We start from the raw sequence: 27,101 nt of genomic DNA, 5'->3' as shown, positions 1-27,101 counted from the left end.
TCAAGTTATTTAGTGTCCGTCAAAGCACAGTTTTTGTTCTGGGTTGAAATACAATTCCCAATTTAGCAATTTCCTAATTTAGTGGTTTCTGCTGTATCAGAGCTATTTTAAATGTATCCCTAAAAGGGTACATAAGACTCAAGGTGCACATAGGGTCATTCTGAATAACTTCACACACCTGCTACTGTGCATTTCCAAGTCTAATTCTGTCAGTAAATCTATACCTGTAACCCAGCGCCTAAATACTAGGCCTCAAATTTATATTCAGCTAAATCTGTGGTTACTGCTGTGCCTGTATTAGTGTAATACGGTACCTAAATAGATAGCCAGATAGAGGTTAGGTGTCTGTAAAAAAAGGCCTGAATTTAAATTCAATACATTGGGCCAAATAATATTTTTCTTATTGTGGTGAACGGTAACAATGAGGAAAACATCTAGTAAGGGACGCGGACATGGTCGTGGTGGTGTTAGTGGACCCTCTGGTGCTGGGAGAGGACGTGGCCGTTCTGCCACAGCCACACGTCCTAGTGTACCAACTACCTCAGGTCCCAGTAGCCGCCAGAATTTACAGCGATATTTGGTGGGGCCCAATGCCGTTCTAAGGATGGTAAGACCTGAGCAGGTACAGGCATTAGTCAATTGGGTGGCCGACAGTGCATCCAGCACGTTCACATTATCTCCCACCCAGTCTTCTGCAGAAAGCGCACAGATGGCACCTGAAAACCAAGCCCATCAGTCTGTCACATCACCCCCATGCATACCAGGGAAACTGTCTCAGCCTCAAGTTATGCAGCAGTCTCTTATGCTGTTTGAAGACTCTGCTGGCAGGGTTTCCCAAGGGCATCCACCTAGCCCTTCCCCAGCGGTGGAAGACATAGAATGCACTGACGCACAACCACTTATGTTTACTGATGATGAGGACATGGGAATACCACCTCAGCATGTCTCTGATGATGACGAAACACAGGTGCCAACTGCTGCGTCTTTCTGCAGTGTGCAGACTGAACAGGAGGTCAGGGATCAAGACTGGGTGGAAGACTATGCAGGGGACGATGAGGTCCTAGACCCCACATGGAATGAAGGTCGTGCCACTGACTTTCACAGTTCGGAGGAAGAGGCAGTGGTGAGACCGAGCCAACAGCGTAGCAAAAGAGGGAGCAGTGGGCAAAAGCAGAACACCCGCCGCCAAGAGACTCCGCCTGCTACTGACCGCCACCATCTGGGACTGAGCACCCCAAAGGCAGCTTCAAGGAGTTCCCTGGCATGGCACTTCTTCAAACAATGTGCTGACGACAAGACCCACGCTGTGCCATCAGAGCCTGAAGCGAGGCATTAACGTTCTGAACCTTAGCACAACCTGCATGACCAGGCACCTGCATGCAAAGCATGAACTGCAGTGGAGTAAACACCTTAAAACCAAGGAAGTCACTCAGGCTCCCCCTGCTACCTCTTCTGCTGCTGCCGCCTCTTCCTCCGCCTCTGGAGGAACGTTGGCACCTGCCGCCCAGCAAACAGGGGATGTACCACCAACACCACCACCACCTCCGTCACCAAGCATCTCAACCATGTCACACGGCAGCGTTCAGCTCTCCATCTCACAAACATTTGAGAGAAAGCGTAAATTCCCACCTAGCCACCCTCGATCCCTGGCCCTGAATGCCAGCATTTCTAAACTACTGGCCTATGAAATGCTGTCATTTAGGCTGGTGGACACAGAAAGCTTCAAACAGCTCATGTCGCTTGCTGTCCCACAGTATGTTGTTCCTAGCCGGCACTACTTCTCCAAGAGAGCCGTGCCTTCCCTGCACAACCAAGTATCCGATAAAATCAAGTGTGCACTGCGCAACGCCATCTGTGGCAAGGTCCACCTAACCACAGATACGTGGACCAGTAAGCACGAAGGTGTTCCGTGGCAACAAACAGATGTAGTCACTATTACTACAGATGCCAGCAAGAATGGTTGGGGGGCCTTTTCAGACAGGTCCGTAGTACCTGTCGGATCTCCTTGCCAGCCCCCCTGCTGGCAAGGAGATCAAATCCTAGCCTCTTCCAACCTGAGGGAGTTAAGTGCAGTCTGGGAGGCCTTGAAGGCCCTTCACTCAGAGATCCGCGGGAAAGAAGTGAGAATACTCTCAGACAAAACCACAGCTGTGGCCTATCTAAACAGGCAGGGAGGCACAAGAAGCCCATCCTTAGCGAGGGTCTCGAGAAATTTTCCAGTGGGCAGAAAGGAGCATACTGTCAATATCGGCAGTTCACATAAGGGGAGAAGACAACACAGTTGCGGATTTTCTCAGCAGAGATATCTTAAAGGAAGGGGAATGGTCCTTAAACCCAAGGATATTCCATCAGATAGCACAAAGATGGTTCCTTCCAGAAATAGATCTGTTCGCCACGCGTCAAAACAGACAAGTAGAGAAGTTCAGCTCTCTAGCCTATACGGATCACCCACTCATAGTGGACACTCTCTCCCACCCGTGGCCAAAGGTAAACCTGTATGCCTTCCCTCCCTTTGCGTTAATACCCAAAGTACTGCAAAAGGTACTACAGGAGAACCACAAGCTGATCCTGATCGCTCCTTACTGGCCCAAGATATCGTGGTTCCCTCTCATAGTGAGGATGTCAGCAGGAGACGTGTGGCGACTACCAAACATCCCGGATCTCCTTCACCAGGGCCCAGTATGGCATCCCAAGACAACACAACTACAGTTGGCAGCATGGAGACTGAGCGGGAGATATTAAAAAGGGAAAGGGCCTCTCGGACGCAATTTCCACAATTCTCTATAGTCGCAAGAAGGTGACTTCTAAGATTTATGACAGAATCTGGCAGTCTTACAGAAAATTCACAGGGGGGGATACCAGAGGTCCCCTTGTAATCACTAAGGTCCTAGAGTTCCTCCTGTCAGGTCTGCAGAAGGGGCTAAGGGTAAGCACTATAAAAGTACACATATCAGCTTTGAGTGCCTTACTTGATATTAAATTAGCAGAGGTAGACCTTGTTAAGAGATTTGTGAAAGGAGCTCGGAGAAAGCAACCAATAGTGAGGTCCACTGTCCCCCCTTGGGACTTGAATCTAGTCTTAGCAGCCTTATCGGACAGTCCCTTTGAACCCTTATCTGAGATATCTCTAAAGTTACTTACCTTTTTAAAACATTTTTTTTAGTTGCCATCACCTCGGCTAGGAGGGTGGGGGAGATCCAGGCCTTCTCGTGCAGGCCCCCGTACCTGTCCATCAATGATGATAGGATAGTACTGAGACATTCTCCCTCTTTTTTACCTAAGGTGGTCTCTAAGTTCCACTGTCTTCAGGAGGTGTCCCTCCCTTCCTTTGGATCCCCGTCAGGCAGTCAGGAGCAAAGACGATTCCACAACCTGGATGTAAGAAGAACAATCCTTGCCTACCTGAAGGCTACGGAAGATCTCAGTAAAACTGACAGACTGTTTATTCAATTTGCAGGCCCAAATAAAGGGAATGCAGCAAGCAAGGCATCTGTTAATCGATGGATCAGATGGACAATCTTGACCTGTTATGACTTAAGGGATGTTCCTCCCCCGGCAGGCTTGAAAGCCCATTCAACCCGATCTGTAGCAGCCTCTTGGGCTGAATCAGCGGAGGTTCCGTTAGAGCAAATTTGCCAGGCAGCCACCTGGTCGTCACCTTCTACTTTCTTTAGACATTATCAGTTAGACGTGTTAAAGAGCAGGGAGTTATCATTTGCTTGCAGAGTATTATCTGCTGTTGTCCCCCCCTGATATGTGATTCCTCTGTTATTCCTCCTGTCGTGCCGCTGGGGGGGGCGTTTGGAAAGATTTCAATTACTTACCGGTAATTAGTTTTGCCTCTAGCCCCCACAGCGGCACGGGGAATTTCCCTCCCAGTAGTTATTCTAATTTTTATTAAGGAAAGAAGGAAAAAGTTTTTTTGTGTCTTCTCGGAGAGTATCCTTGTATATTTTTCAATAACACATAAAGATAAATTTTGTTGCATCCATTCCAGAGTTTCTCGGTTATTTACTTGAACAGGTAAGGGGAGGGGAGTATTTAAAGAGCTCCACGTTGTTTCCTGTCCCTGGGGAGGCGGGGTATCCTCCTGTCGTGCCGCTGTGGGGGCTAGAGGAAAAACCAATTACCGGTAAGTAATTGAAATCTTCCCTTATAACCATGTTATAAGGGAAAATAATACAATCTACAGAACACCGAGTCTAAGCCCAAACTTCTGTAAAGAAGTTCGGGTTTGGGTACCAAACATGCCGATTTTTCTCACACGAGTGCAAAACGCATTACAATGTTTTGCACTCGCGCAGAAAAATCTTGCATGTTCCCGCAACGCACCAGCACATTTTCCCACAATGCCCTTGTGAAAGAGGCCTTACAGGTAGCCTTCAGTTACTCCCTCCTATCTCCACATAATCATTAAACTTTTCAGGACTGGGACATTTTTTGATTTTGCTTTTCAAATTTTTGCTCCCTGCAAGCCATAACTTTTTTATTTTTCCATTCACATAGTTGTATGAAGGCATGTTTTTGTAGGATAAGTTGTACTTTCTAATGGCAAAATTTAAGGTTGCATAGGATTTAGTAGGAAACTGAAAAAAAAAACATTCCACCACAGTTTTATGGATTTTGTTTTTACTGTGTTCCCTATGTGGTAAAACTGACCTGTTCCATTCATTCTCCAGGTCAGTGCAATTACAGCAATGCCTCACTTTTAATACTGAAAAAAAATAAAAAAATCATCCCCATATTCAGACTATAACCGTTTTATAGTCGTACATCTACGAAAATGAGGGCTCAATTTTTGCAAGCTGATCTGTAGTTTTTATTGATACTAATTTTGTGTATGACTTTTTGTTCAAAATATTTTTTGGTGGAGGTGAAGCAAAAAATAAAAATGGCAAATCGGCAAAAGACCTATTTCCCTATAACAATGAAGGAAAGCTGTTCTGGCCTTTCATATGTAGTGGTCACAATTGAAGGGTTAATGTGTGTGATCGGTGGTACCACTGATCACAGACAGTAGACCTGGGTGTCTGATGTATGAAACAGCAGAAATCTGGCGACTATGGCGTCCACTCCGATTGCAAGCAGATACAATTCTTAAAGGGTTTCTGTCACCAGAAATACCAAAATTAAACTCGCTGACATTAGCTATGTGCTAATGTCAGCTGAACCTAACTAGCCTATTCCTATTTTTCGCTATGCCCCCATTACTCCATTAATGTAACTTTTATAATATGAAAATTAGCCCCTAGGAGCAGGGGAGGCATTGCTCCTGCTCCTAGAGGCTCCGTTCTCCCACCTCTGTCTCCTCCCTCCAAGTCTTGATTGACAGGGCCATGCAGTGTTCGCATCCTCCTGCCAGCCCTGAGTGCATGGTAAATCTCACGCCTGCGCTGTGCCATTTAGTATTCGCCACAGGCATAGTGAAGGAAGGACGTCCACTGGCTGCCGACTTCCTTACTGCGCCTGCGCTGAATACTGAACGGCGCAAGATTTACCATGCACTCAGGGCTGGCAGGAAGATGCAAACACTACATTGCCCTATCAATCAAGACTTGGAGGGAGGAGACAGAGGTGGGAGAACGGAGCCTCTAGGAGCAGGAGCAATGCCCCCCCTTCCTGATCCTAGAGGCTAATTTGCATATTATAAAAGTTACATTTATGGAGTAACAGGAATAGGCTAGTTAGGTTCAGCTGACATTAGCCCATCGCTAATGTCAGACAGTTTAATTTAGGTATTTATGGTGACCGAAACCCTTTAAAGAATAGACTTCAACAGCGGTGGCGCTGAAGGCGTTAAATACTAATATTTGCCCGAAACTATTACTTGATACCCTTATGTGCTCCAAGCTTAGCATGTACCTTCATTCAAGAACAAAGCAGAACTTTTTAAAAAGAGTTTATTAGGGTTGAGCGAACCCAAACTGTAAAGTTCGTGTTCGTACCGAACTTTAGGATTTTTGGACCCCGGACCCAAACCCAAACTTTTCAGTAAAAGTTCAGGTTCGGTGTTCGGCGAGTTAATGGCTCGTTTTGAAAGGCTGCAGAGCAGCCAATCAACAAGCGTTTAACTCTGTGCCCTTAGAAGCCATCACAGCCATGCCTACTATTGGCATGGCTGTGATTGGCCAGTGCAGCATGTGACCCAGCCTCTATATAAGCTGGAGTCACGTAGCGCCGCACGGCACTCTGCTGTTACTATTGTAGGGAGAGGTTGCAGCTGCTGTGAGGGAGAGAATAGGAGAGAATCTGATATCAGAAGTGCTTATTAACTCAGCGATCTACATAGATTTAATTGTGTGAGTGCAGTGCACAATCTGTATACCCTGCCCTAAGCCCAGTGACACAGAAAAATAACTTTTATCCGTCTGTTACTTAGGTGGGCGGCGGCGGCGACCATTTTATGCAAGCTCAGTGCACCAGCATATCATATGTGCTTTTGTGACATTCAAATCCAAGCTTGAAATACTGCACCAATAATCTAGGTTTAAAAAAAACCACCCATTTTTTGCAATACCCTATATCTGGGGCCTATGCAGCATTTGTCAGTGTGAAAGACAAGCTTGAAATACTTTTAATAATTTTCTGGGTTTAAAAAAACACCAATTTAGGACAAAAAACTAAATTTGAGGCCTTTGCTGCATCTGTCAGTGTAAGATACACGCATTAGATCCTGCTGTTCTATTCTGTTATAAAAAAAACACCCATTTTGGACAAGATCCTAAATTTGAGGAATATGAGGAGAGCGTCAAAAAAAGGAACGTGGCCCAGGTCGTGGTGCTGATGGTGGAGCTCCTGTTGCAGGGAGAGGACGTGGACGATCTGTGCCAGCTACACGCACAAGTAAAACACTTTCCTCAGGTGCGAGTAGGCGACAGAACCTGCAGCGGTATTTGGTCGGGCCTAATGCTGCTCTACGAATGGTGAGGCCAGAATAAGTACAGGCAATAGTAGATTGGGTTGCTGACAGTGCCTCCAGTTCCTTCACATTGTCTCCCACCCAGTCTCCTGCTGAAAGATCAGAGTTGGCACCTGCAGCCGATGTCCATCAGTCTTTCACCTCACCCCCTTGCAAATCAACCAAGCAGTCTGAGCACCAAGTCATGCAGCAGTCTCTTCTGCTTTTTGATGACTCTGCTAGCAGGGTTTCCCAGCGGCATCCACCTATCCCCGCCCCAGAAGTGGAAGAGATTGATTGCACCAATGCCCAAACACTTATGTTTCAAGATGAGTACATGGGAGGACCACCGCAGCACGTCGGATGATGAAGAAACACAGGTGACAACTGCTGTGGCTTTCGAAAGTGTGGCGACCGACAAGGAGGGAAGGGGTGAAGACTGGGTGGAAGATGATGTGGAGGACGATGGGGTCCTCGACTACACATGGAATCAAGGTCATGTGAGTTACCTGTGTAGTTCGGAGGAAGAGGCGGTGGTCGCACAAAGCCACCAGCACAGCAGAAGAGGGAGCAGGGTGCAAAAGCGGAGTAGTCATCCCCTAGACAGTACTCCTACTACTGCCCACCGTAGCAAGGGACCGAGCACATGCAAAATTATGCTATTTGTGGCGGAAAACTAACACTGTACATTACCCTGAACACACCGACCCCACCATGACACATGCTGGCGGCAGCATCATGTTGTGAAGAGGCTTTTCTTCAGCAGAGACAGAGAATCTGCTCAGAGTTGATGAGAAGTTGGATGAGCCAAATACAAGGCAATCCTGGTAGAGGCTGAAAAAGACTTGAGACTGGGGTGGAGGTTCACCTTCTAGCAAGACAATGACCCTAAACATATTGTCAGAGCTACAATGGAATAGTTTAGAACAAAGCATATTTATGTGTTAGAATGGCCCAGTCACAGTCCAGACCTAAATCCCATTGAGAATCTGTGGCAAGACTTCAAATTTGCTGTTCAGATGCTCTCCATCCAATCTGACTGAGCATGAGCTATTTTGCAAAGAAGAATGGGCAAGACTTTCAGCCTCCTAGATGTGCAAAGATGGTAGAGACCTATCACAAAAGACTTGCAGCTGTACTTGCAGTGAAAGGTGGTCCTACAAAGTATTGAAAACCTTGCATCGTTTTCTTTGCACTTCACACATACTTGCTACCTTGTGTTGGTCCATCACATCAAATTCCAATAAAATAGATTTAAGTTTGTTAGTGTAACTTAAAAAAATTAGGGCGATAGGATCCAGTGTCGTAGATAATAGAAGCCTATGGGCTTCAAAACGGATCAGTTCCGTTTCCGTTATGCAGGGGAGTCCTCTCCTGCATAATGGAAGCGGGACGGATCTGTTTTGCAGCCCATAGACTTCTATTATGATGGAATGAATAATGGAATGCCTCTAAAGGCATTCCATCATAGAATTGTGTTATGGTCCGTGTTAACGGAATCCATAACGTAATTCACCTTTTACCATTAAACGAAGCGTGAACAAATTTCATAATATGAAATTCGCTCATCTCTAGTTCTCATGTTGATTTTAGAATGGATACAGATCTAGGCCTGAGAGAGATATGTAAATGTCCTATTGTACAGGTACACTGTGTAGTTTAGGCCCCATGTGAGTGAGGTGGCCTTGTCATGACAGATGGGCTAACACAATTTCATGGAAGTTTGTACTAAGAACTTCAAATGTTCGGTGTGGCATAGTGCTGACGTGTAGTGTTGAGCGAACTTGTGTTTTAAGTTCGGCGTCTAAAGTTTAGGTTCGGGTTATCGAAGAATCGCGTTATGGATTCCGCTACCACGGAATATAACGGAATTTAGAATCCATAATGCGATTCTTCGATAACCCGAACTTTAGACGCCAAACTTAAAACATAAGTTCGCTTAACACTACTGATGTGTCTTTGCTTTTGCATTGTAGTTATAGTATCTTTTCTTCTGATTATTTATTTTGCTTTGTCTAGACTAGCTTTGTCTTTTGCATTGAGTGAAAGGGGTCACCTCATTGGAGACATTGTTGGCATATCTCTGGAATATGCCACTAATGTCACATAGACGTGGGTCCCTCCTCTGAGACCTGCACCTATTTCCAGAATGTGACTCTCGAAAATAGCACAGTGCTAGCTCTGCTATTTCCAGCACTCCCATAAAAGTAAAAGCAGCAGTGGTTGTGTTTGCTCAGTACATTTACCATTCAATTCTAGGGGACTCCTGAAAATAGCTGAGCACGCTTGCGAGGCTTTTTTCGGAACTCCCATAGAAATTTATAGAGAGCAGGCCATGCATGTGCGGTGAGCTCGTCTTCACTTTCAAAGGCCCGCTTTAGATAAAAGAATGGGTCTCGGACGACTATGTTGGCATTTCCTAGCTATATGCCATCAAAGTCCCAGATGAAACAACTCCTTTAAGCTTTTCATGGGTCAGAAAGAAGCAGTATATAATAGATGGTTTGTACGAAATTGTTTTCTAAACCCTTATTACTGCACTGTTGCCTATCTTCTAGTCTTCCAGACTCGTGATGGGAAAACCCTCTTCTCAGTACATCACAAATCTGAACCCTCTGGATCCTCCCTAAACCTATATCTCAGAGATTGCTACAAGAAGGACACAGTTTGGCTTCATTTGATTTCAGATGATGCTGGTCATGACCCTTATGTAAGTACAATACTGATCTGTATCATAGTCAAAAGTGGCAAAAAAATTTTTTTTAAGTCTATCCAGCTAGTTTATCCAAGGGATGAGTTTTGACTAGGCTGTAATAATATTCACAGACTGAAACAACTCTTGACTTCATGACATGTAATGAAATGCTATTATAGACATTTATTGGTAGCATCACTGAGTAGTTGCATAGTCCCTCCCCCGCAGAGCCGATTTCCGTGCCCAGAGTCGTAGCTATATAGGCTGATGAAATAGCAGTCACACCATGCCTCAAAGTCCCAAAAGCTTCTTTGCTGAGACAAATGGTACATAGTAGGTTGGGGGCCTGTTACAGATTTAGCATCAAAGACCCTGGGTTTTATGTTGCACATCTGCTGTTAACCTTCTACTTTCCTGCACAATGCCCTCTTTTCCATTAGAGTAGGTCTGATAGAATCAATTAGTGAGGGTGAAGATTCTCTGATTTGGACCCTAAAGAGAAAGGGGAGTCTATTGATTTGATCTGATCTGATCTACCATAACTTAACCACCAAGCATATGGAGTGGAGAATGTGGTGATCGGGAATCATGAATAGAAGTCACCGTCTGCCCTTTCTTTTGATAAGTAAGGGTCCCAGGGGTGGAATCTGCAGTTAAAGTTCCAGACATTGTATATCATGATGATGCTATACCATAAAAGGCTAATATGGGAGCAGAAGCTTGAAGCTCTAGTGAAATGATACTGTGAGCCTTTATATAGGAATACTAAATCTGGTTCAAAATTGTACCATATATACCATTATTCTGTGCAAACGTCATACTGCAATATGGTGCCTAAATAATACCAAACCTGATACCATGAAGTAACTTTAATGAAATCCAATGGGGTTATAACCTTCCTTTCCCTTCCTTTTGGTAGTGTTCATTGTATTTGATATTGCCCTGTTATGTCGCTATTGCTGCCCCTGTGTGATTGCCCCTACAGTGGTGCACTGTACATGGTGGCAGTGCCGATCTGACAGTCCCTAGGAAACACTGTTCTGGTTTACAGTGCACATGAGAGAGAGTCCAGTGTCAAAGGTAGAGCAGAGTGTTGGATTGTGGCATGAATGTGTAGGGAGGGTACAACTAGATGGCACTCTAAGAAGAGGAGGTGAAACTGTATGGTGACTACGTGCGGTGCCAGAGGAACCTGCTGTGTGTGGCCCAAGTACAGCCACAAGTTGTACAGGATAGTGACTGAAAGAGTTTTCTGATGGACTGAACAGTGGACAGAGAGACTGGCTGCTCTGGGGCCTACTGGAGGGTTTATAACAGATGAGTGGACTGGTTGGGCAAAAAGTGGGCAATGTCAAGAGTGCCTCTCATCCTCCTGAGAAACAATAGATAGTTCAAGCGTTAGCTCTGTCTTCTGTGATTGGTCTGCATCTTATTTAAAGTTGCTGTTATATCATCACTAAAATGACAAATTTAGAGAGACGGCAGCACTTTTCAAAAGGACTTGGAGTAGACATATGTGTACCTGTCACAACCAGACAGCTGAGAAGCTCTGACAGAGGCCTTTCAGAACCTCCTCCTTGAGTTCTCTTTGTTGTGCTGTTCAGTTCCTCATCTCGTTAGCCTCTCTCAGCTGTCATGGATTTGGACTGATTGCTTCCTTTAAATCCCTCCCCATGGTGCATTGCTGGGCGGCTTATACTTCCTCCTGGAGTGTGTGTGCATGCTGATCTTGTTTTCCTGTCTGCTACAAAGTTAAGTGTTGAACATTTATCTGTTATTTTCTGTTTGCTGGATCCCAGGTGACCCTGACTCCCTCCGTGTCTGGAGTAGGGAGCCGGTGGTCGTGTCCCCTCACTATTGTAGGGTGTTCAGGGGTTATATAGTCGAGGTACATGGATATGCAAACCTCCACCTTTCGGATCTTTGCATAGGCTGAGCAGCCAGGGATAGTCTCAGGTCTTGTGCAGGGGTCTCCCTTTTGGTTCCTTAGCTTTGGATCCACTCAGTCATATATGCATGTTGCTTTGTCTTGTTTCCTGTACACCGTCCGTGACATTATAAGCCGCCAAAACCGTCTCAAGCATGGATCCGGTTTCACTTTTGGCTGAAACCTTCCAGGGTCTTTCATTGGAGGTAGCTGATCTCCGTAAGACTTTTTCTCAGCTTCAAGTGACCGGTTCAGCTTGCGTTCATGGAGTTTGTTCTGAGCCTAAGATCTTGCTCCCGGATACGTTCTCCGGGGGTAGTGAGAATTTTGTGCGTTTTAGAGAGGCTTGCAAACTCCATTTTTGCCTTCTTCCCCATTCCTCTGGTGATGAGGAACGGAGGGTGGGGATCATTATATCGCTGCTCAGAGGTAACGCTCAGTCCTGGGCCTTTTCGCTGCCGGAGGGGGCACGGCCTCTCCGTTCAGTGGATGAATTCTTTTTAGCCCTGGGTCAGATATATGATGATCCGGATCATATTGCTCTGGCTGAGTCTAGACTACGTCTATTATGCGAGGGTAAACAATCCGCAGAAATATACTGCTCAGAATTTCGGAGATGGGCAGCTGATACTGGTTGGAATGATGCTGCACTCCGAAGTCAATTTTGCCATGGTCTTTCAGAGGGATTGAAAGATGCATTTGCCTTTCATGAGAGGCCTATTTCTTTGGACTCTATGTCTCAGGCCGTTCGTATTGACAGGCGTCCTAGAGAGAGAGGAGAGATGTCCCCTTCCTGTCATACTCAGTCCCATACTCAGTCCCACGTGCAGAAGTATAGTGCAGAAGCGCTACCACTGGAAGGACACTCACCGGCCGCATCCAAAAGCAGTGCGGACCGCAACATAAACCCCCCCCCAAATAAGGGATCTCCAACGAGAGTGACCTCCAATTAGCCTACGGTGACAAGGATACAGGGTTGTGAATTGCGCCTTGTGTCCATCCGCTCACTGCATGAACCCAGTGCAGACGAGCAACCTCCCCATACACCACAATTCGCACCAAAGTGGCGGCTTGGCTCCCGCCCATGGTCAACTTGGACGTCAATCGGCTGCACCAACCCACAATACCCCACGTTTTTACCGCCACCAGAACTGTACTACCAAAAAGTACAATCTAACCAAGGTGAGTAGCAACCACTCACCCTGGCTAAGAACAAGTAACAACATCTCTTGTCAACCACCACCTATGAGCGCCTTCTCCCCTTTTCTCTTTTGCCATTTAACCAACATACTCAGTCCCAGGACAGTGCAGCGGTCCCATTCTGTGCGCAGGGGTCTCAGTCGCTGTCAGCCCCTTCTGAGCAGGAGCCCATGCAGCTGGGGTTGATTGCTTCTGACAATAGAAGATTCAGCTCGCATGGGAGGGTTTGTTTTTGTTGTGGAGGTATAAATCATTTGGCAAATATTTGTCCCTCTAGGAGATTCAGGCAGTTTTCTGGGAGTAATAAAGAAACAAACAGGAAAAAATCTTTGAAAAATGTTCCGTCTGTTACTATTGGCAGGGTTGAGGCGGAAATTGAAGGTTTTCCGTTTGCTTGTAGTTCCCGTTTTGTCCTGCCGGCTAGTGTGGTGCTAGAGAGCAAGAACATTTTTTGTGAGATTTTTGTAGATAGTGGAGCAGGGGTCAATCTCATTGATAATAAATTTGCGATAACTCATGGTTTCCAGGTGCGCACTTTGGGAAAGGATATTCCTGTTTTTGCTATCGATTCCGCTCCACTTTCTCAGAAATCATTAAAGGGCATAGTTCACAATATCCGTTTAATTGTGAGTGATGCTCATGTTGAGGATGTGTCATGTTTCGTCCTTAGCGGTTTGCCCACCCCTCTAGTGTTGGGGCTACCCTGGCTCACTAAACATAACCCCACCATTGATTGGCAAGCGAGGCAAATAAATGGTTGGAGTGACTTTTGCAGAGAGAATTGCCTCACGACATCTGTTTCTGAGGTTGCTACTAAGACTGTACCATCTTTTCTCTCTGAATTTTCGGATGTCTTCTCTGAGAGTGGAGTTCAGGATTTGCCCCCGCACAGGGAGTACGATTGCCCTATTAATCTCATCCCAGGCGCCAAACTGCCTAAATCTCGTTTATACAATCTTTCCCAACCTGAGAGGATCGCTATGCGTGCTTATATCTCTGAGAGTCTGAGAAAAGGACACATACGACCCTCGAAGTCACCTGTTGCCGCTGGTTTTTTCTTTGTTAAGAAAAAAGATGGTTCTTTAAGACCTTGTCTGGATTTCAGGGAGCTGAACAGTATCACTATTCGTGACCCTTATCCGCTTCCTCTGATCCCGGACCTGTTTAACCAGGTTGTTGGGGCTAAAGTCTTTTCCAAATTAGATCTAAGAGGGGCATACAACCTGGTCAGGGTCAGAGAAGGAGACGAATGGAAGACGGCCTTCAATACCCCTGAGGGCCATTTTGGGAATTTGGTTATGCCTTTTGGTTTGATGAATGCCCCAGCCGTTTTTCAGCATTTCGTGAACAGCATTTTTTATCATTTGATGGGAAAATTTGTATTAGTGTATTTGGATGACATTTTGATTTTTTCTCCTGATTTCAAAACTCATAAGGAACATTTACGTCAGGTCTTGCTCATCCTGCGGGAGAATAAATTATATGCGAAACTGGAAAAATGTGTGTTTGCGGTTCCAGAAATTAAATTTCTGGGGTTTCTTCTCTCCGCTTCTGGTTTTCGCATGGACCCCGAGAAGGTCCGCGCTGTGCTTGAGTGGGAGCTTCCTGAGAATCAGAAGGCGCTGATGCGTTTTTTGGGCTTTGCCAATTATTACAGGAAGTTTATTTTGAATTATTCCTCTATTGTTAAACCACTCACTGATATGACCAGAAAGGGGGTAGATTTTTCTTCTTGGTCAGTAGAGGCGCGTAAGGCTTTTTCTAATATAAAGGAGAGTTTTGCTTCCGCTCCCATCTTGGTGCAACCTGATATTTCTTTACTAGAGTTGAGCGGACACCTGGATGTTCGGGTTCGAGAAGTTCGGCCGAACTTCCCGAAAATGTTCGGGTTCGGGATCCGAACCCGATCCGAACTTCATCCCGAACCCGAACCCCATTGAAGTCAATGGGGACCCGAACTTTTCGGCACTAAAAAGGCTGTAAAACAGCCCAGGAAAGGGCTAGAGGGCTGCAAAGGCAGCAACATGTAGGTAAATCTCCTGCAAACAAATGTGGATATGAATTAAAATAAAAATTAAATAAATATAAATTAACCAAAATCAATTGGAGAGAGGTCCCATAGCAGAGAATCGGGCTTCACGTCAGCCACCACTGCAACAGTCCATTGTCATATATTTAGGCCCAGCACCCAGGCAGAGGAGAGAGGTCCCTTAACAGAGAATCTGGCTTCATGTCAGCAGAGAATCAGTCTGCATGTCATAGCAGAGAATCAGTTTTCACGTTAGCCACCACTGTAACAGTCCATTGTCATAAATTTAGGCCCTGGCACCCAGGCAGAGAGGAGAGGTCCCGTAACAGACAATCTGGCTTCATGTCAGCAGAGAATCAGTCTGCATGTCATAACAGAGAGAATCAGGCTTCACGTCACCCACCACTGTAACAGTATATTTTCATAAATTTAGGCCCAGCACCCAGGCAGAGGAGAGAGGTTCCGTAACAGACAATCTGGCTTCATGTCACCAGAGAATCAGTCTTCATGTCACCAGAGAATCAGTCTGCATGTCATAGCAGAGAATCAGGCTTCACGTCACCCAACATTGGAACAGTCCATTGGCATATATTTAGGCCCCGGCACCCAGACAGAGAAGAGGTTCATTCAACTTTGGGTAGCCTCGCAATATAATGGCAAAATAAAAATAAAAATAGGATTGAATGAGGAAGTACCCTGGAGTCCAATAATATATGGTTAAGGGGAGGTAGTTAATGTCTAATCTGCACAAGGGATGGACAGGTCCTGTGGGATCCATGCCTGGTTCATTTTTATGAACGTCAGCTTGTCCACATTGGCTGTAGACAGGCGGCTGCGTTTGTCTGTAATGACGCCCCCTGCCGTGCTGAGTACACGTTCAGACAAAACGCTGGCCGCCAGGCAGGCCAGCACCTCCAAGGCATAAAAGGCTAGCTCTGGCCACGTGGACAATTTAGAGACCCAGAAGTTGAATGGGGCCGAACCATGAGTCAGTACGTGGAGTGGTGTGCACACGTACTGTTCCACCATGTTAGTGAAATGTTGCCTCCTGCTAACACGTTGCGTATCAGGTGGTGGTGCAGTTAGCTGTGGCGTGTTGACAAAAGTTTTCCACATCTCTGCCATGCTAACCCTGCCCTCAGAGGAGCTGGCCGTGACACAGCTGCCTTGGCGACCTCTTGCTCCTCCTCTGCCTTGGCCTTGGGCTTCCACTTGTTCCCCTGTCACATTTGGGAATGCTCTCAGTAGCGCGTCTACCAACGTGCGCTTGTACTCGCGCATCTTCTTATCACGCTCCAGTGCAGGAAGTAAGGTGGGCACATTGTCTTTGTACCGTGGATCCAGCAGGGTGGCAACCCAGTAGTCCGCACACGTTAAAATGTGGGCAACTCTGCTGTCGTTGCGCAGGCACTGCAGCATGTAGTCGCTCATGTGTGCCAGGCTTCCCAGGGGTAAGGACAAGCTGTCCTCTGTGGGAGGCGTATCGTCATCGTCCTGCCTTTCCCCCCAGCCACGCACCAATGATGGGCCCGAGCTGCGTTGGGTGCCACCCCGCTGTGACCATGCTTCATCCTCATCCTCCTCCATCTCCTCCTCATCCTCGTCCTCCTCGTCCTCCAGTAGTGGGCCCTGGCTGGCCACATTTGTACCTGGCCTCTGCTGTTGAAATAAACCTCCCTCTGAGTCACTTCGAAGAGACTGGCCTGAAAGTGCTAAAAATGACCCCTCTTCTTCCTCCTCCTCCTCCTCCTCCTGGGCCACCTCCTCTTCCATCATCGCCCTAAGTGTTTTCTCAAGGAGACATAGAAGTGGTATTGTAACGCTGATAACGGCGTCATCGCCACTGGCCATGTTGGTGGAGTACTCGAAACAGCGCAACAGGGCACACAGGTCTCGCATGGAGGCCCAGTCATTGGTGGTGAAGTGGTGCTGTTCCGTAGTGTGACTGACCCGTGCGTGCTGCAGCTGAAACTCCACTATGGCCTGCTGCTGCTCGCACAGTCTGTCCAGCATGTGCAAGGTGGAGTTCCACCTGGTGGGCACGTCGCATATGAGGCGGTGAGCGGGAAGGCCGAAGTTACGCTGTAGCGCAGACAGGCGAGCAGCGGCAGGATGTGAACGCCGGAAGCGCGCACAGACGGCCCGCACTTTATGCAGCAGCTCTGACATGTCGGGGTAGTTGTGAATGAACTTCTGCACCACCAAATTCAGCACATGCGCCAAGCAAGGGATGTGCGTCAAACCGGCTAGTCCCAGAGCTGCAACGAGATTTCGCCCATTATCGCACACCACCAGGCCGGGCTTGAGGCTCACCGGCAGCAACCACTCGTCGGTCTGTTGTTCTATACCACGCCACAACTCCTGTGCGGTGTGGGGCCTGTCCCCCAAACATATGAGTTTCAGAATGGCCTGCTGACGTTTACCCCGGGCTGTGCTGAAGTTGGTGGTGAAGGTGTGTGGCTGACTGGATGAGCAGGTGGAAGAAGAGGAGGAGGAAGCTGAGTAGGAGGAGGTGGCAACAGGAGGCAAAGAATGTTGCCCTGCGATCCTTGGCGGCGGAAGGACGTGCGCCAAACAACTCTCCGCCTGGGGCCCAGCTGCCACTACATTTACCCAGTGTGCAGTTAGGGAGATATAGCGTCCCTGGCCGTGCTTACTGGTCCACATATCTGTGGTTAGGTGGACCTTGCCACAGATGGCGTTGCGCAGTGCACACTTGATTTTATTGGATACTTGGTTGTGCAGGGAAGGCACGGCTCTCTTGGAGAAGTAGTGGCGGCTGGGAACAACATACTGTGGGACAGCAAGCGACATGAGCTGTTTGAAGCTGTCTGTGTCCACCAGCCTAAATGACAGCATTTCATAGGCCAGTAGTTTAGAAATGCTGGCATTCAGGGCCAGGTATCGAGGGTGGCTAGGTGGGAATTTACGCTTTCTCTCAAATGTTTGTGAGATGGAGAGCTGAACGCTGCCGTGTGACATGGTTGAGATGCTTGGTGACGGAGGTGGTGGTGGTGTTGGTGGTACATCCCCTGTTTGCTGGGCGGCAGGTGCCAACGTTCCTCCAGAGGCGGAGGAAGAGGCCGAGGCGGCAGCAGCAGAAGAGGCCGAGGCGGCAGCAGCAGAAGAGGTAGCAGGGGGAGCCTGAGTGACTTCCTTGGTTTTAAGGTGTTTACTCCACTGCAGTTCATGCTTTGCATGCAGGTGCCTGGTCATGCAGGTTGTGCTAAGGTTCAGAACGTTAATGCCTCGCTTCAGGCTCTGATGGCACAGCGTGCAAACCACTCGGGTCTTGTCGTCAGCACATTGTTTGAAGAAGTGCCATGCCAGGGAACTCCTTGAAGCTGCCTTTGGGGTGCTCGGTCCAAGATGGCGGCGGTCAGTAGCAGGCGGAGTCTCTTGGCGGCGGGTGTTCTGCTTTTGCCCACTGCTCCCTCTTTTGCTACGCTGTTGGCTCGGTCTCACCACTGCCTCTTTCTCTGAACTGTGAAAGTCAGTGGCACGACCTTCATTCCATGTGGGGTCTAGGACCTCATCGTCCCCTGCATCGTCTTCCACCCAGTCTTGATCCCTGGCCTCCTGTTCAGTCTGCACACTGCAGAAAGTCGCAGCAGTTTGCACCTGTATTTCGTCATCATCAGAGACATGCTGAGGTGGTATTCCCATGTCCTCATCATCAGGAAACATAAGTGGTTGTGCGTCAGTGCATTCTATGTCTTTCACCGCTGGGGAAGGGCTAGGTGGATGCCCTTGGGAAACCCTGCCAGCGGAGTCTTCAAACAGCATAACAGACTGCTGCATAACTTGAGGCTCAGACAGTTTCCCTGGTATGCATGGGGGTGATGTGACAGACTGATGGGCTTGGTTTTCAGGCGCCATCTGTGCGCCTTCTGCAGAAGACTGGGTGGGAGATAATGTGAACGTGCTGGATCCACTGTCGGCCACCCAATTGACTAATGCCTGTACCTGTTCAGGCCTTACCATCCTTAGAACGGCATTGGGCCCCACCATATATCGCTGTAAATTCTGGCGGCTACTGGGACCTGAGGTAGTTGGTACACTAGGACGTGTGGATGTGGCAGAATGGCCACGTCCTCTCCCAGCACCAGAGGGTCCACTAACACCACCACGACCATGTCCGTGTCCCTTACTAGATGTTTTCCTCATTGTTATCGTTCACCACAACAACAAAAATATTATTTGGCCCAATGTATTGTATTCAAATTCAGCTGGATATAAATTTGAGGCCTAGTATTTAGGCGCTGGGTGACAGGTATGGGTTTAGTGACAGAATTAGACTTGGAAATGCACAGTAGCGGGTGTGTGAAGTTATTCTGAATGACCCTATGTGCACCTTGAATATTATATACCCTTTTAGGGATAGATTTCAAATAGCTCTGATACAGCAGAAACCACTAAATTTTTAAATTGCTAAATTGGGAATTGTATTTCGACCCAGAACAAGAAATGTGCTTGAACGGACACTAAATAACTCGCCCAGCTACAGCAGTAACGACAGATTTAGCTGGATATGAATTTGAGGCCTAGTATTTAGGCGCTGGGTGATAGGTATAGGTTTACTGACAGAATTAGACTGGGATATGGCCAAAAAATAACCACTCTATTGATGGTTAAATGCACTTGGTGTGACAGCTTGACAAACCACACTACTGAGGGTTAAATGCACTTGGTGACAGGCGCAGCTTGCCCCTGATGTAGTATATGGCCAAAAAATAAACAGACTATTGCTGGTTAAATGCACTTGGTGTGACAGCTTCACCCTGATGTAGGAATTAGCCATAAAACAACCACACCATTGAGGGTTAAATGCACTTGGTCGCAGCTTGTGCTAGCACACCACAAGACACAAAATGGCCGCCAATCACCCCAGTAAAAAGTGACTGACAAACGGTCTGGGCAGCCTAAAAACAGTGAGCAATTGAATTTCAGCAGCTCAATGATGCACAGCTGCAGATCGATCGATTAATCAAGTCCTTTGGAGGAGTTAATCTGCCTAATCTCGCCCTACTGTCGCAGCCGCAACCTCTCCCTATGCTAATCAGAGCAGAGTGACGGGCGGCGCTATGTGACTCCAGCTTAAATAGAGGCTGGATCACATGGTGCTCTGGCCAATCACAGCCATGCCAATTGTAGGCATGGCTGTGATGGCCTCTTGGGGCAAGTAGTATGATGCTTGTTGAATGGATGCTTTGCAGCCTTTCAAAAAGCGCCAAGAAAGCGTCACAAAAGCGCCAAGAAAGCGACGAACACCGAACCCGGACTTTTACGAAAATGTCCGGGTTCGGGTCCGTGTCACGGACACCCCAAAATTCGGTACGAACCCGAACTATACAGTCCGGGTTCGCTCATCCCTATTCTTTACCCTTCATAGTTGAGGTTGATGCTTCTGAGGTGGGTGTGGGGGCGGTCTTGTCTCAGGGTTCCTCTCCTGCCAAATGGCGACCGTGTGCCTTTCTCTCGAAAAAACTCTCCTCCGCAGAGAGAAATTACGATGTGGGAGATAGGGAATTGTTGGCCATCAAGTTGGCTTTTGAGGAATGGCGCCATTGGCTAGAGGGAGCCAGACACCCTATTACCGTATTTACTGACCATAAAAATCTGGCCTACTTGGAGTCAGCCAAGCGTCTGAACCCGAGACAGGCCAGATGGTCTTTGTCCTTTTCTAGGTTTAATTTTGTGGTCACGTTCCGCCCTGGAGTTAAGAATGTGAAGGCAGGTGCCCTGTCACGTTGTTTTCCGGGAGGCGGGAATTTTGAAGACCCGGGTCCCATTTTGGCTGAAGGTGTGGTGGTCTCTGCTCTTTTTTCTGAATTGGAGGCAGAGGTGCAGGCAGCCCAGTCAGAGGCTCCTGATCTTTGTCCTCCTGGGAGGTTGTTTGTGCCTCTCACTTTAAGACACAAGATTTTTAAGGAACACCACGATACGGTCCTTGCTGGGCAACCGGGGGCAAGAGCCACACTGGATCTCATCGCTCGGAGATTCTGGTGGCCTGCGCTTCGTAAGTCGGTTGAGGGTTTTGTGGCAGCCTGCGAGACTTGCGCTCGTGCTAAAGTCCCTCATTCATGGCCATCAGGTCCTCTCCTTCCCTTACCCATTCCTTCCCGTCCTTGGACACATCTGTCCATGGACTTTATCACGGACCTGCCTCGTTCCTCGGGGAAGACTGTGATTTCTGGTGGTGGTGGACCGTTTTAGCAAAATGGTGCATTTCATCCCTTTTCCTGGTTTGCCCAATGCTAAGACGCTGGCGCAGGCATTTATTGATCACATTGTCAAATTGCACGGTATTCCTTCAGACATAGTCTCTGATAGGGGCACGCAGTTTGTTTCCAGATTCTGGAAGGCTTTCTGTTCTCGCTTGGGGGTTCGGTTGTCATTCTCTTCTGCTTTCCACCCGCAGTCGAATGGCCAGACAGAGCGCGTCAATCAGAATCTGGAGACATATCTGCGCTGTTTTGTGGCGGAGAATCAAGAGGATTGGTGTTCTTTTTTGTCCCTTGCTGAGTTTGCTTTAAATAACCGTCGTCAGGAGTCCTCTGATAAGTCACCATTTTTTGGTGCATATGGGTTTCATCCGCAGTTTGGGACTTTCTCGGGAGAGGGGTCTTCTGGTTTACCTGATGAGGACAGATTCTCCTCGTCTTTGTCATCTATTTGGCAAAAGATTCAGGATAATCTAAAGAGCATGAGTGAGAGATATAAGCGTGTGGCAGATAAGAGACGTGTGCTTGGTCCGGACCTGAATGTTGGTGATCTGGTGTGGTTGTCTACCAAGAATATCAAATTGAAGGTTCCCTCCTGGAAGTTGGGTCCTAGGTTTATTGGGCCTTACAAAATCCTGTCTGTCATCAATCCTGTTGCCTACCGTCTTGATCTTCCTCAGACTTGGAAGATCCATAATGTTTTTCATAAGTCCTTATTGAAACCTTATGTTCAACCCATTGTACCCTCGCCTTTGCCTCCTCCTCCGATTATGGTTGATGGGAATCTTGAATTTCAGGTCTCTAGGATTGTGGATTCTCGTCTTGTTCGGGGTTCTCTTCAGTACCTTGTTCATTGGGAGGGTTATGGTCCTGAGGAGAGGATGTGGGTCCCAGTGACGGACATTAAGGCCTCTCATCTCATCAGGGCTTTCCATAGGTCCCATCCTGAGAAGGTGGGCTTTGAGTTTCCGGAGTCCACTCGTAGAGGGAGGGGTACTGTCACAACCAGACAGCTGAGAAGCTCTGACAGAGGCCTTTCAGAACCTCCTCCTTGAGTTCTCTTTGTTGTGCTGTTCAGTTCCTCATCTCATTAGCCTCTCTCAGCTGTCATGGATTTGGACTGATTGCTTTCCTTTAAATCCCTTCCCATGGTGCATTGCTGGGCGGCTTATACTTCCTCCTGGAGTGTGTGTGCATGCTGATCTTGTTTTCCTGTCTGCTACAAAGTTAAGTGTTGAACATTTATCTGTTATTTTCTGTTTGCTGGATCCCAGGTGACCCTGACTCCCTCCCTGTCTGGAGTAGGGAGCCGGTGGTCGTGTCCCCTCACTATTGTAGGGTGTTCAGGGGTTATATAGTCGAGGTACGTGGATATGCAAACCTCCACCTTTCGGATCTTTGCATAGGCTGAGCAGCCAGGGATAGTCTCAGGTCTTGTGCAGGGGTCTCCCTTTTGGTTCCTTAGCTTTGGATCCACTCAGTCATATATGCATGTTGCTTTGTCTTGTTTCCTGTACACCGTCCGTGACAGTACCACTCTCTGGCTTGGGGGTCGCTTTCCAAGTAGTATGCATGTTACACACATTGCATCTAGGCAGGATAGGCTATGGCGGAGGGTGTCCTATCAGTCAGTAAGGGGTCATGCACACGACCGTAGGTATTTTGCGGTACTCCAAAAATTCGGATGACATCTGTGTGCATTCCATATTTTACGGAATGGAACAGCTGGCCCTTCATAGAACTGTACTATCCTTGTCCGTAATGCGGACAATAATAGGACATGTTCTATATTTTTTTTGGGACATACGGAAATGGAATGCACACGGAGTAACTTCCGTTTTTTGTGCAAACAAATTGAAGTTAATGGTTCCGCATACGGTCCGTAAAAAAAACAAAAAACAGAACTGACACGGAAAGAAAATACGTTTCTGTGCATGAGCCCTAACCCTGAGTGAGTGGTAATAGTCACCTTGGTATATCCTACTGGAAACTGAAGTTCCCAATTTCACTGTTAGTAAAACAAATAGTTCAACTACAATGCTATCCCATAAACCGCCTAACCAGATATTTGCTTCTATTCTTCTAGTTGCAGATTGTTGCCCTTCCAATGCACGGCCTGGGTTCTGTAAAAATTGATCCTGTATCCGGAAACCTGAAAATTTGCATTCAGACCACAAAGGACACGTCTACGTTAATCGCAAGTCTTCCAATGTTTCTACAGACGCAAAGGAACACTTCTATAGAGGTCAGTGATTTTGTGTAGGGAGTTATAGCATAGAATAAAGATTTACTGGAAGCAGGGGTGGAAGAGCTAATCTTCTATTTATACCTCCATAGCTCCTGTGATATACTCTCCATCTAGATTCTAGGAGATACTGTTCCTTCAAACATTCCCCAAGACTTACATTCTGAATATACAGGTCATCTCATTTTTTGTCCTCACCCCTAAGATACTGAGCATGAATGGGTCTCATCAAGTAGCCAAAATAATGAGCGAGAAAGAAGGTGGATCTGCCTGGGTCGTCTTCCGGTTCTCTGTAGACATGGAATCCTGTGAAAAAATTGTAATTCTCGGGGCTTTCCTCTACTTGGTGAGTACATGCTCCTTTGTCATCTATGATGATGTGCTGAAGGTTTGGAATATTGTTTATCATATCTTATGTTTCCTGTCTCTGATGACCTGGTAGAAACCTGTCAGTGTAGCACTGACAGACATTGTATACTTTCACTACATATAATAAAGCAATACAAATATTAACAACTCTTGCTATGAAATGAATGGTAATCAGTCACCAGCGACCTCCATTTCCCTTGCTGTTTTGCCACTGCCTGGCCCTTACCCCAAATAAAATAAAAAATGATAAAAAAATAAATGCAGCTTAATACATAAGTAATCACAAGAACAATATAAAAAAAATCATTTATAATAATTACAGAACTAAATGGGCTTTTAAACATTCACAGCTCACCTAATCATAATGCTAAGCATATGTATAAAGAGGGCACATACAAGATAACATACCATAACATGTTATTCTACAGCCCATTGCTGAAAGACCTACTGTAGGCTAATATAGTGCAAATATTCAAACCCAAAAAATGTGGTGACCGGGCAACTCCACGCCTGGCCTTGTCAATCAAAGCAGCCAGGGAGGGGCTGGCCACAGAAAAGAGTGGAGCTTTGGTGCAGCAAGAGTAATGGTGACACCCTCATTGCACTAAATGCCTAATTTGCATATTACAGGTGTTTACAGAGACTTTTTAACTGATGACCTATCCTCTGGGGGTTGGGGCTCTGACAGCCCACGATCAGCTGTTTGAAAAGGCCTGTCACTACTTTTAGCCTTCTCACAGCTTAGTCTAGGTCAGTGATGACACTTTTAAAGATGAGCAGAGTTCTTAAAAATTCGATTTGGCTGCTAAACCGAATTATGCAAAAAAAAAAAATCACTGTCACAAAGCGCATTTCTTTGTAAGTAACATAGTACATAAGGCCGAAAAAAGACATTTGTCCATCCAGTTCGGCCTGTCATCCTGCAAGTTGATCGAGAGGAAGGCAAAAAAAACCTGTGAGGTAGAAGCCAATTTTCCTCACTTTAGGGGAATAAAAAATTCCTTCCCGACTCCAATCAGGCATCAGAATAACTCCCTGGATCAACGATCTCTCTCTAGTAGTAGTGGGTGCAATGACAGGGAACGGCTATTGCGCCCCCCTTCCCTCCCTTCGTCAGTGAACACCTCAGATGCTACGTCTGATCGTAGCCTTTCAGGGGTTAATCATTAAAAAATAAAAATAAATTGTACTTACCTCATCTATTTGAGCACGAAGAGGCCGCCGCGACCATCCTGCTTGAAAGTCCAACGCAAACGTTCGTGCAGTGCACGATGACGACATCACGCTGCCTGACGTGGTGACGTCATATACCACAGTGCACAAGATTTCAAGCGGGATCTTCAATCAACATGGTCGTGGAGGCCTCTTCGCCCCCAAAATGGATGAGGTTAGTATGATTTTATTTTTTCTTACCATCATTTCAGGGAAAATTGATTAGAAAATTAACCTTCGCAACAAATCAAATTTTCCCTGAAATTTGGATCGGAGTTCACTTTGGATACTTCGATTCGCTCAACACTAGTCACGTTCATCGGTCACGTGGCCTCGACGCAACGCAACTCTATTCAAGTGAATGGGGCTGAGCTGCGATACCAAGCAATGTAAAGCACTGTGCTTGGTGAGCTGTGAGAAGGTGGTGGAGCTCACAGGAGCACCGGGGGCCTTCTCAAACAGCAGGGGTTCCCTGGTGTCAGACCCTCACCGATCAGATACAGGTGCTATTTTTGGAAGCGGGCAGTCAAGTTTTTTTTTTTAAGTTCTTTTACTAACTGGGCTGTTGTCTTCAGAGACTAGTGAGAGATGATTCTTATCAGTCATGTACAGCCAATTTATTAGTGCTTTTTCTATATTTTAGAACTTTCACCTCCATGAGGTTCGAAAACTGGAAAATTCTTCAACCCGTTTCCAAGATGTTTGGATTATTGACTGTATGGACTGGGAAAATGGATCCGGGTTAAGCAGCAGACTTTGTGAAAAGCAGAGGGATGGAGTTGTGGATTCTGCTGAAGAAGGTGGCTGCTGCCGGGACTGTCACACTGGGTGCAAGAATTGCTTGTCCTGTTTTCACAATTGCCTGCAGTGCTGCACTGAATGCTGCTACCCCTGCTTATGTCTTCTCACCGTCATAAACTGTTGTTTATAGTGCTAATTCCATTAACAGTGTTTGAAAAATATGCATACTGTGTGGTCTCAAAAACGGTGTTTCTATGTCCACGGGGCATTGAGGAGTCCAATATTTGAGGTAGCTTTATTTGTCTGGGTGGTAGAAACATTGCACATCAGAATGAATATATTTTTCCAATTCTTGGTCTCTCTTTGCAGTTGGTACTGTATATTGAGAGGTTCAGGACTACTCCTCTCAAAAGTGAGCAGACCAGCTATCTCATCAGGTGGTGGATAAAGAAGAGCGAATCGAAGTTGACAAAGTGGAATTGGCGGCTGCACGTGTGAGGACATGGAGAAAGGAAGTCTGGGAAGGCGGGATCACCCTGATTGACATGCATGCAGCCAATCAGCAGCCAGCCAGCCCTGTGATGTCACAGCCCTATAAATATGGCGGCCATCTTAGATTCTGACATTTTCCAGCGTTCTGAGTGCAGGGAGAGAAGTGAGAAGGAGCTAGGGCCAGAAATTGGAAAAACCTCATTGTGAAAAAAAAAATGAAAAAACAATTCAAAAGTGCAGAGAAAGGATAGGGAGGAATCATTTCACAGCATCTTGGTGCAAGGAAAGACGTCATAAAGCACTAGGGACAGTGCTAGGAAAGCGATTTACAAGTGAAGGGAAATAATTTTTGGGGATCCAAATAGCCATTATACAGCTCTGTCATTCCAGCATTTTGTTCTTGTTATTGGGGTGCAAGTGCTATGTTGAAAAGCCATTAGTGGCCTATTTTAGTACAAAAAGAAAAATATACACGCACTTTAGTGTTGCAGTTTTTTTGTGGTGAAAGCGTTTAGTGTCCTATTTCAGTACAGAAAAAAAAAATATATATACGCATTTCAGTTCTGCAGGTATATGTGGTGATAGCGTTTATTGGCCTATTTCAGTACAAAAAAGAAATATATTTATGCAGTTCACTTTTTAATTTATTTGCACTAAAAGCGTTTACCGCCCTATTTCTGTGCAAAAATAGAAATACGCGCAGAAGTGAACTGCGTATATATATGTGGTGATAGCGTTGATTGGCATATTTCAGTACAAAAAGAGAAATATAAACACAGTTGACCTTTGCTGTTACTTGCGCTGAAAGCATTTAGTGGCGTATTTCAATATAAAAGCTAAATATATTCAGTGTTCACTGTTGCAGTGATATGTGTTAAGATCTTTAGTGACGTATTTCGGTACAAAAGCAATTTATTCAGCGTTCAGCACTGCAGTAATATTTGTGGTAAAATCTTTAGTTTCGTATTTTGGTAGAAAAACAAAATTTGGTCAGCGGTCATCGCTGCAGTAATATTTGTGGTGAAATCTTTAGTGACTTATTTCTATAGAAAACTAAACATTTATTCAG

At 46.4% G+C, this 27,101-nt stretch overlaps 1 protein-coding gene across 1 annotated transcript in view; it reads left to right on the top strand.

Moving 5' to 3' along the window:
• The window catches only part of LOC122929220, a 51,239-nt gene extending 25,379 nt beyond the window's left edge, over positions 1-25,860 (top strand). The window contains exons 4-7 of the mRNA XM_044282722.1: positions 9,457-9,608; positions 23,060-23,218; positions 23,424-23,564; positions 25,443-25,860. Of these exons, the coding sequence (XP_044138657.1) occupies positions 9,457-9,608; positions 23,060-23,218; positions 23,424-23,564; positions 25,443-25,730 (740 nt within the window). The 3' untranslated portion in view covers positions 25,731-25,860. The remainder of the gene's footprint in view (positions 1-9,456; positions 9,609-23,059; positions 23,219-23,423; positions 23,565-25,442) is intronic.
• The last annotated feature ends 1,241 nt before the right edge of the window (positions 25,861-27,101 follow it).

This window comes from Bufo gargarizans, chromosome 2 (assembly GCF_014858855.1).
Source record: "Bufo gargarizans isolate SCDJY-AF-19 chromosome 2, ASM1485885v1, whole genome shotgun sequence".
Classification (NCBI taxonomy): domain Eukaryota; kingdom Metazoa; phylum Chordata; class Amphibia; order Anura; family Bufonidae; genus Bufo; species Bufo gargarizans.
Note: the sequence above shows the minus strand (reverse complement) of the source record. Positions and strands in the feature narration are given on the sequence as shown.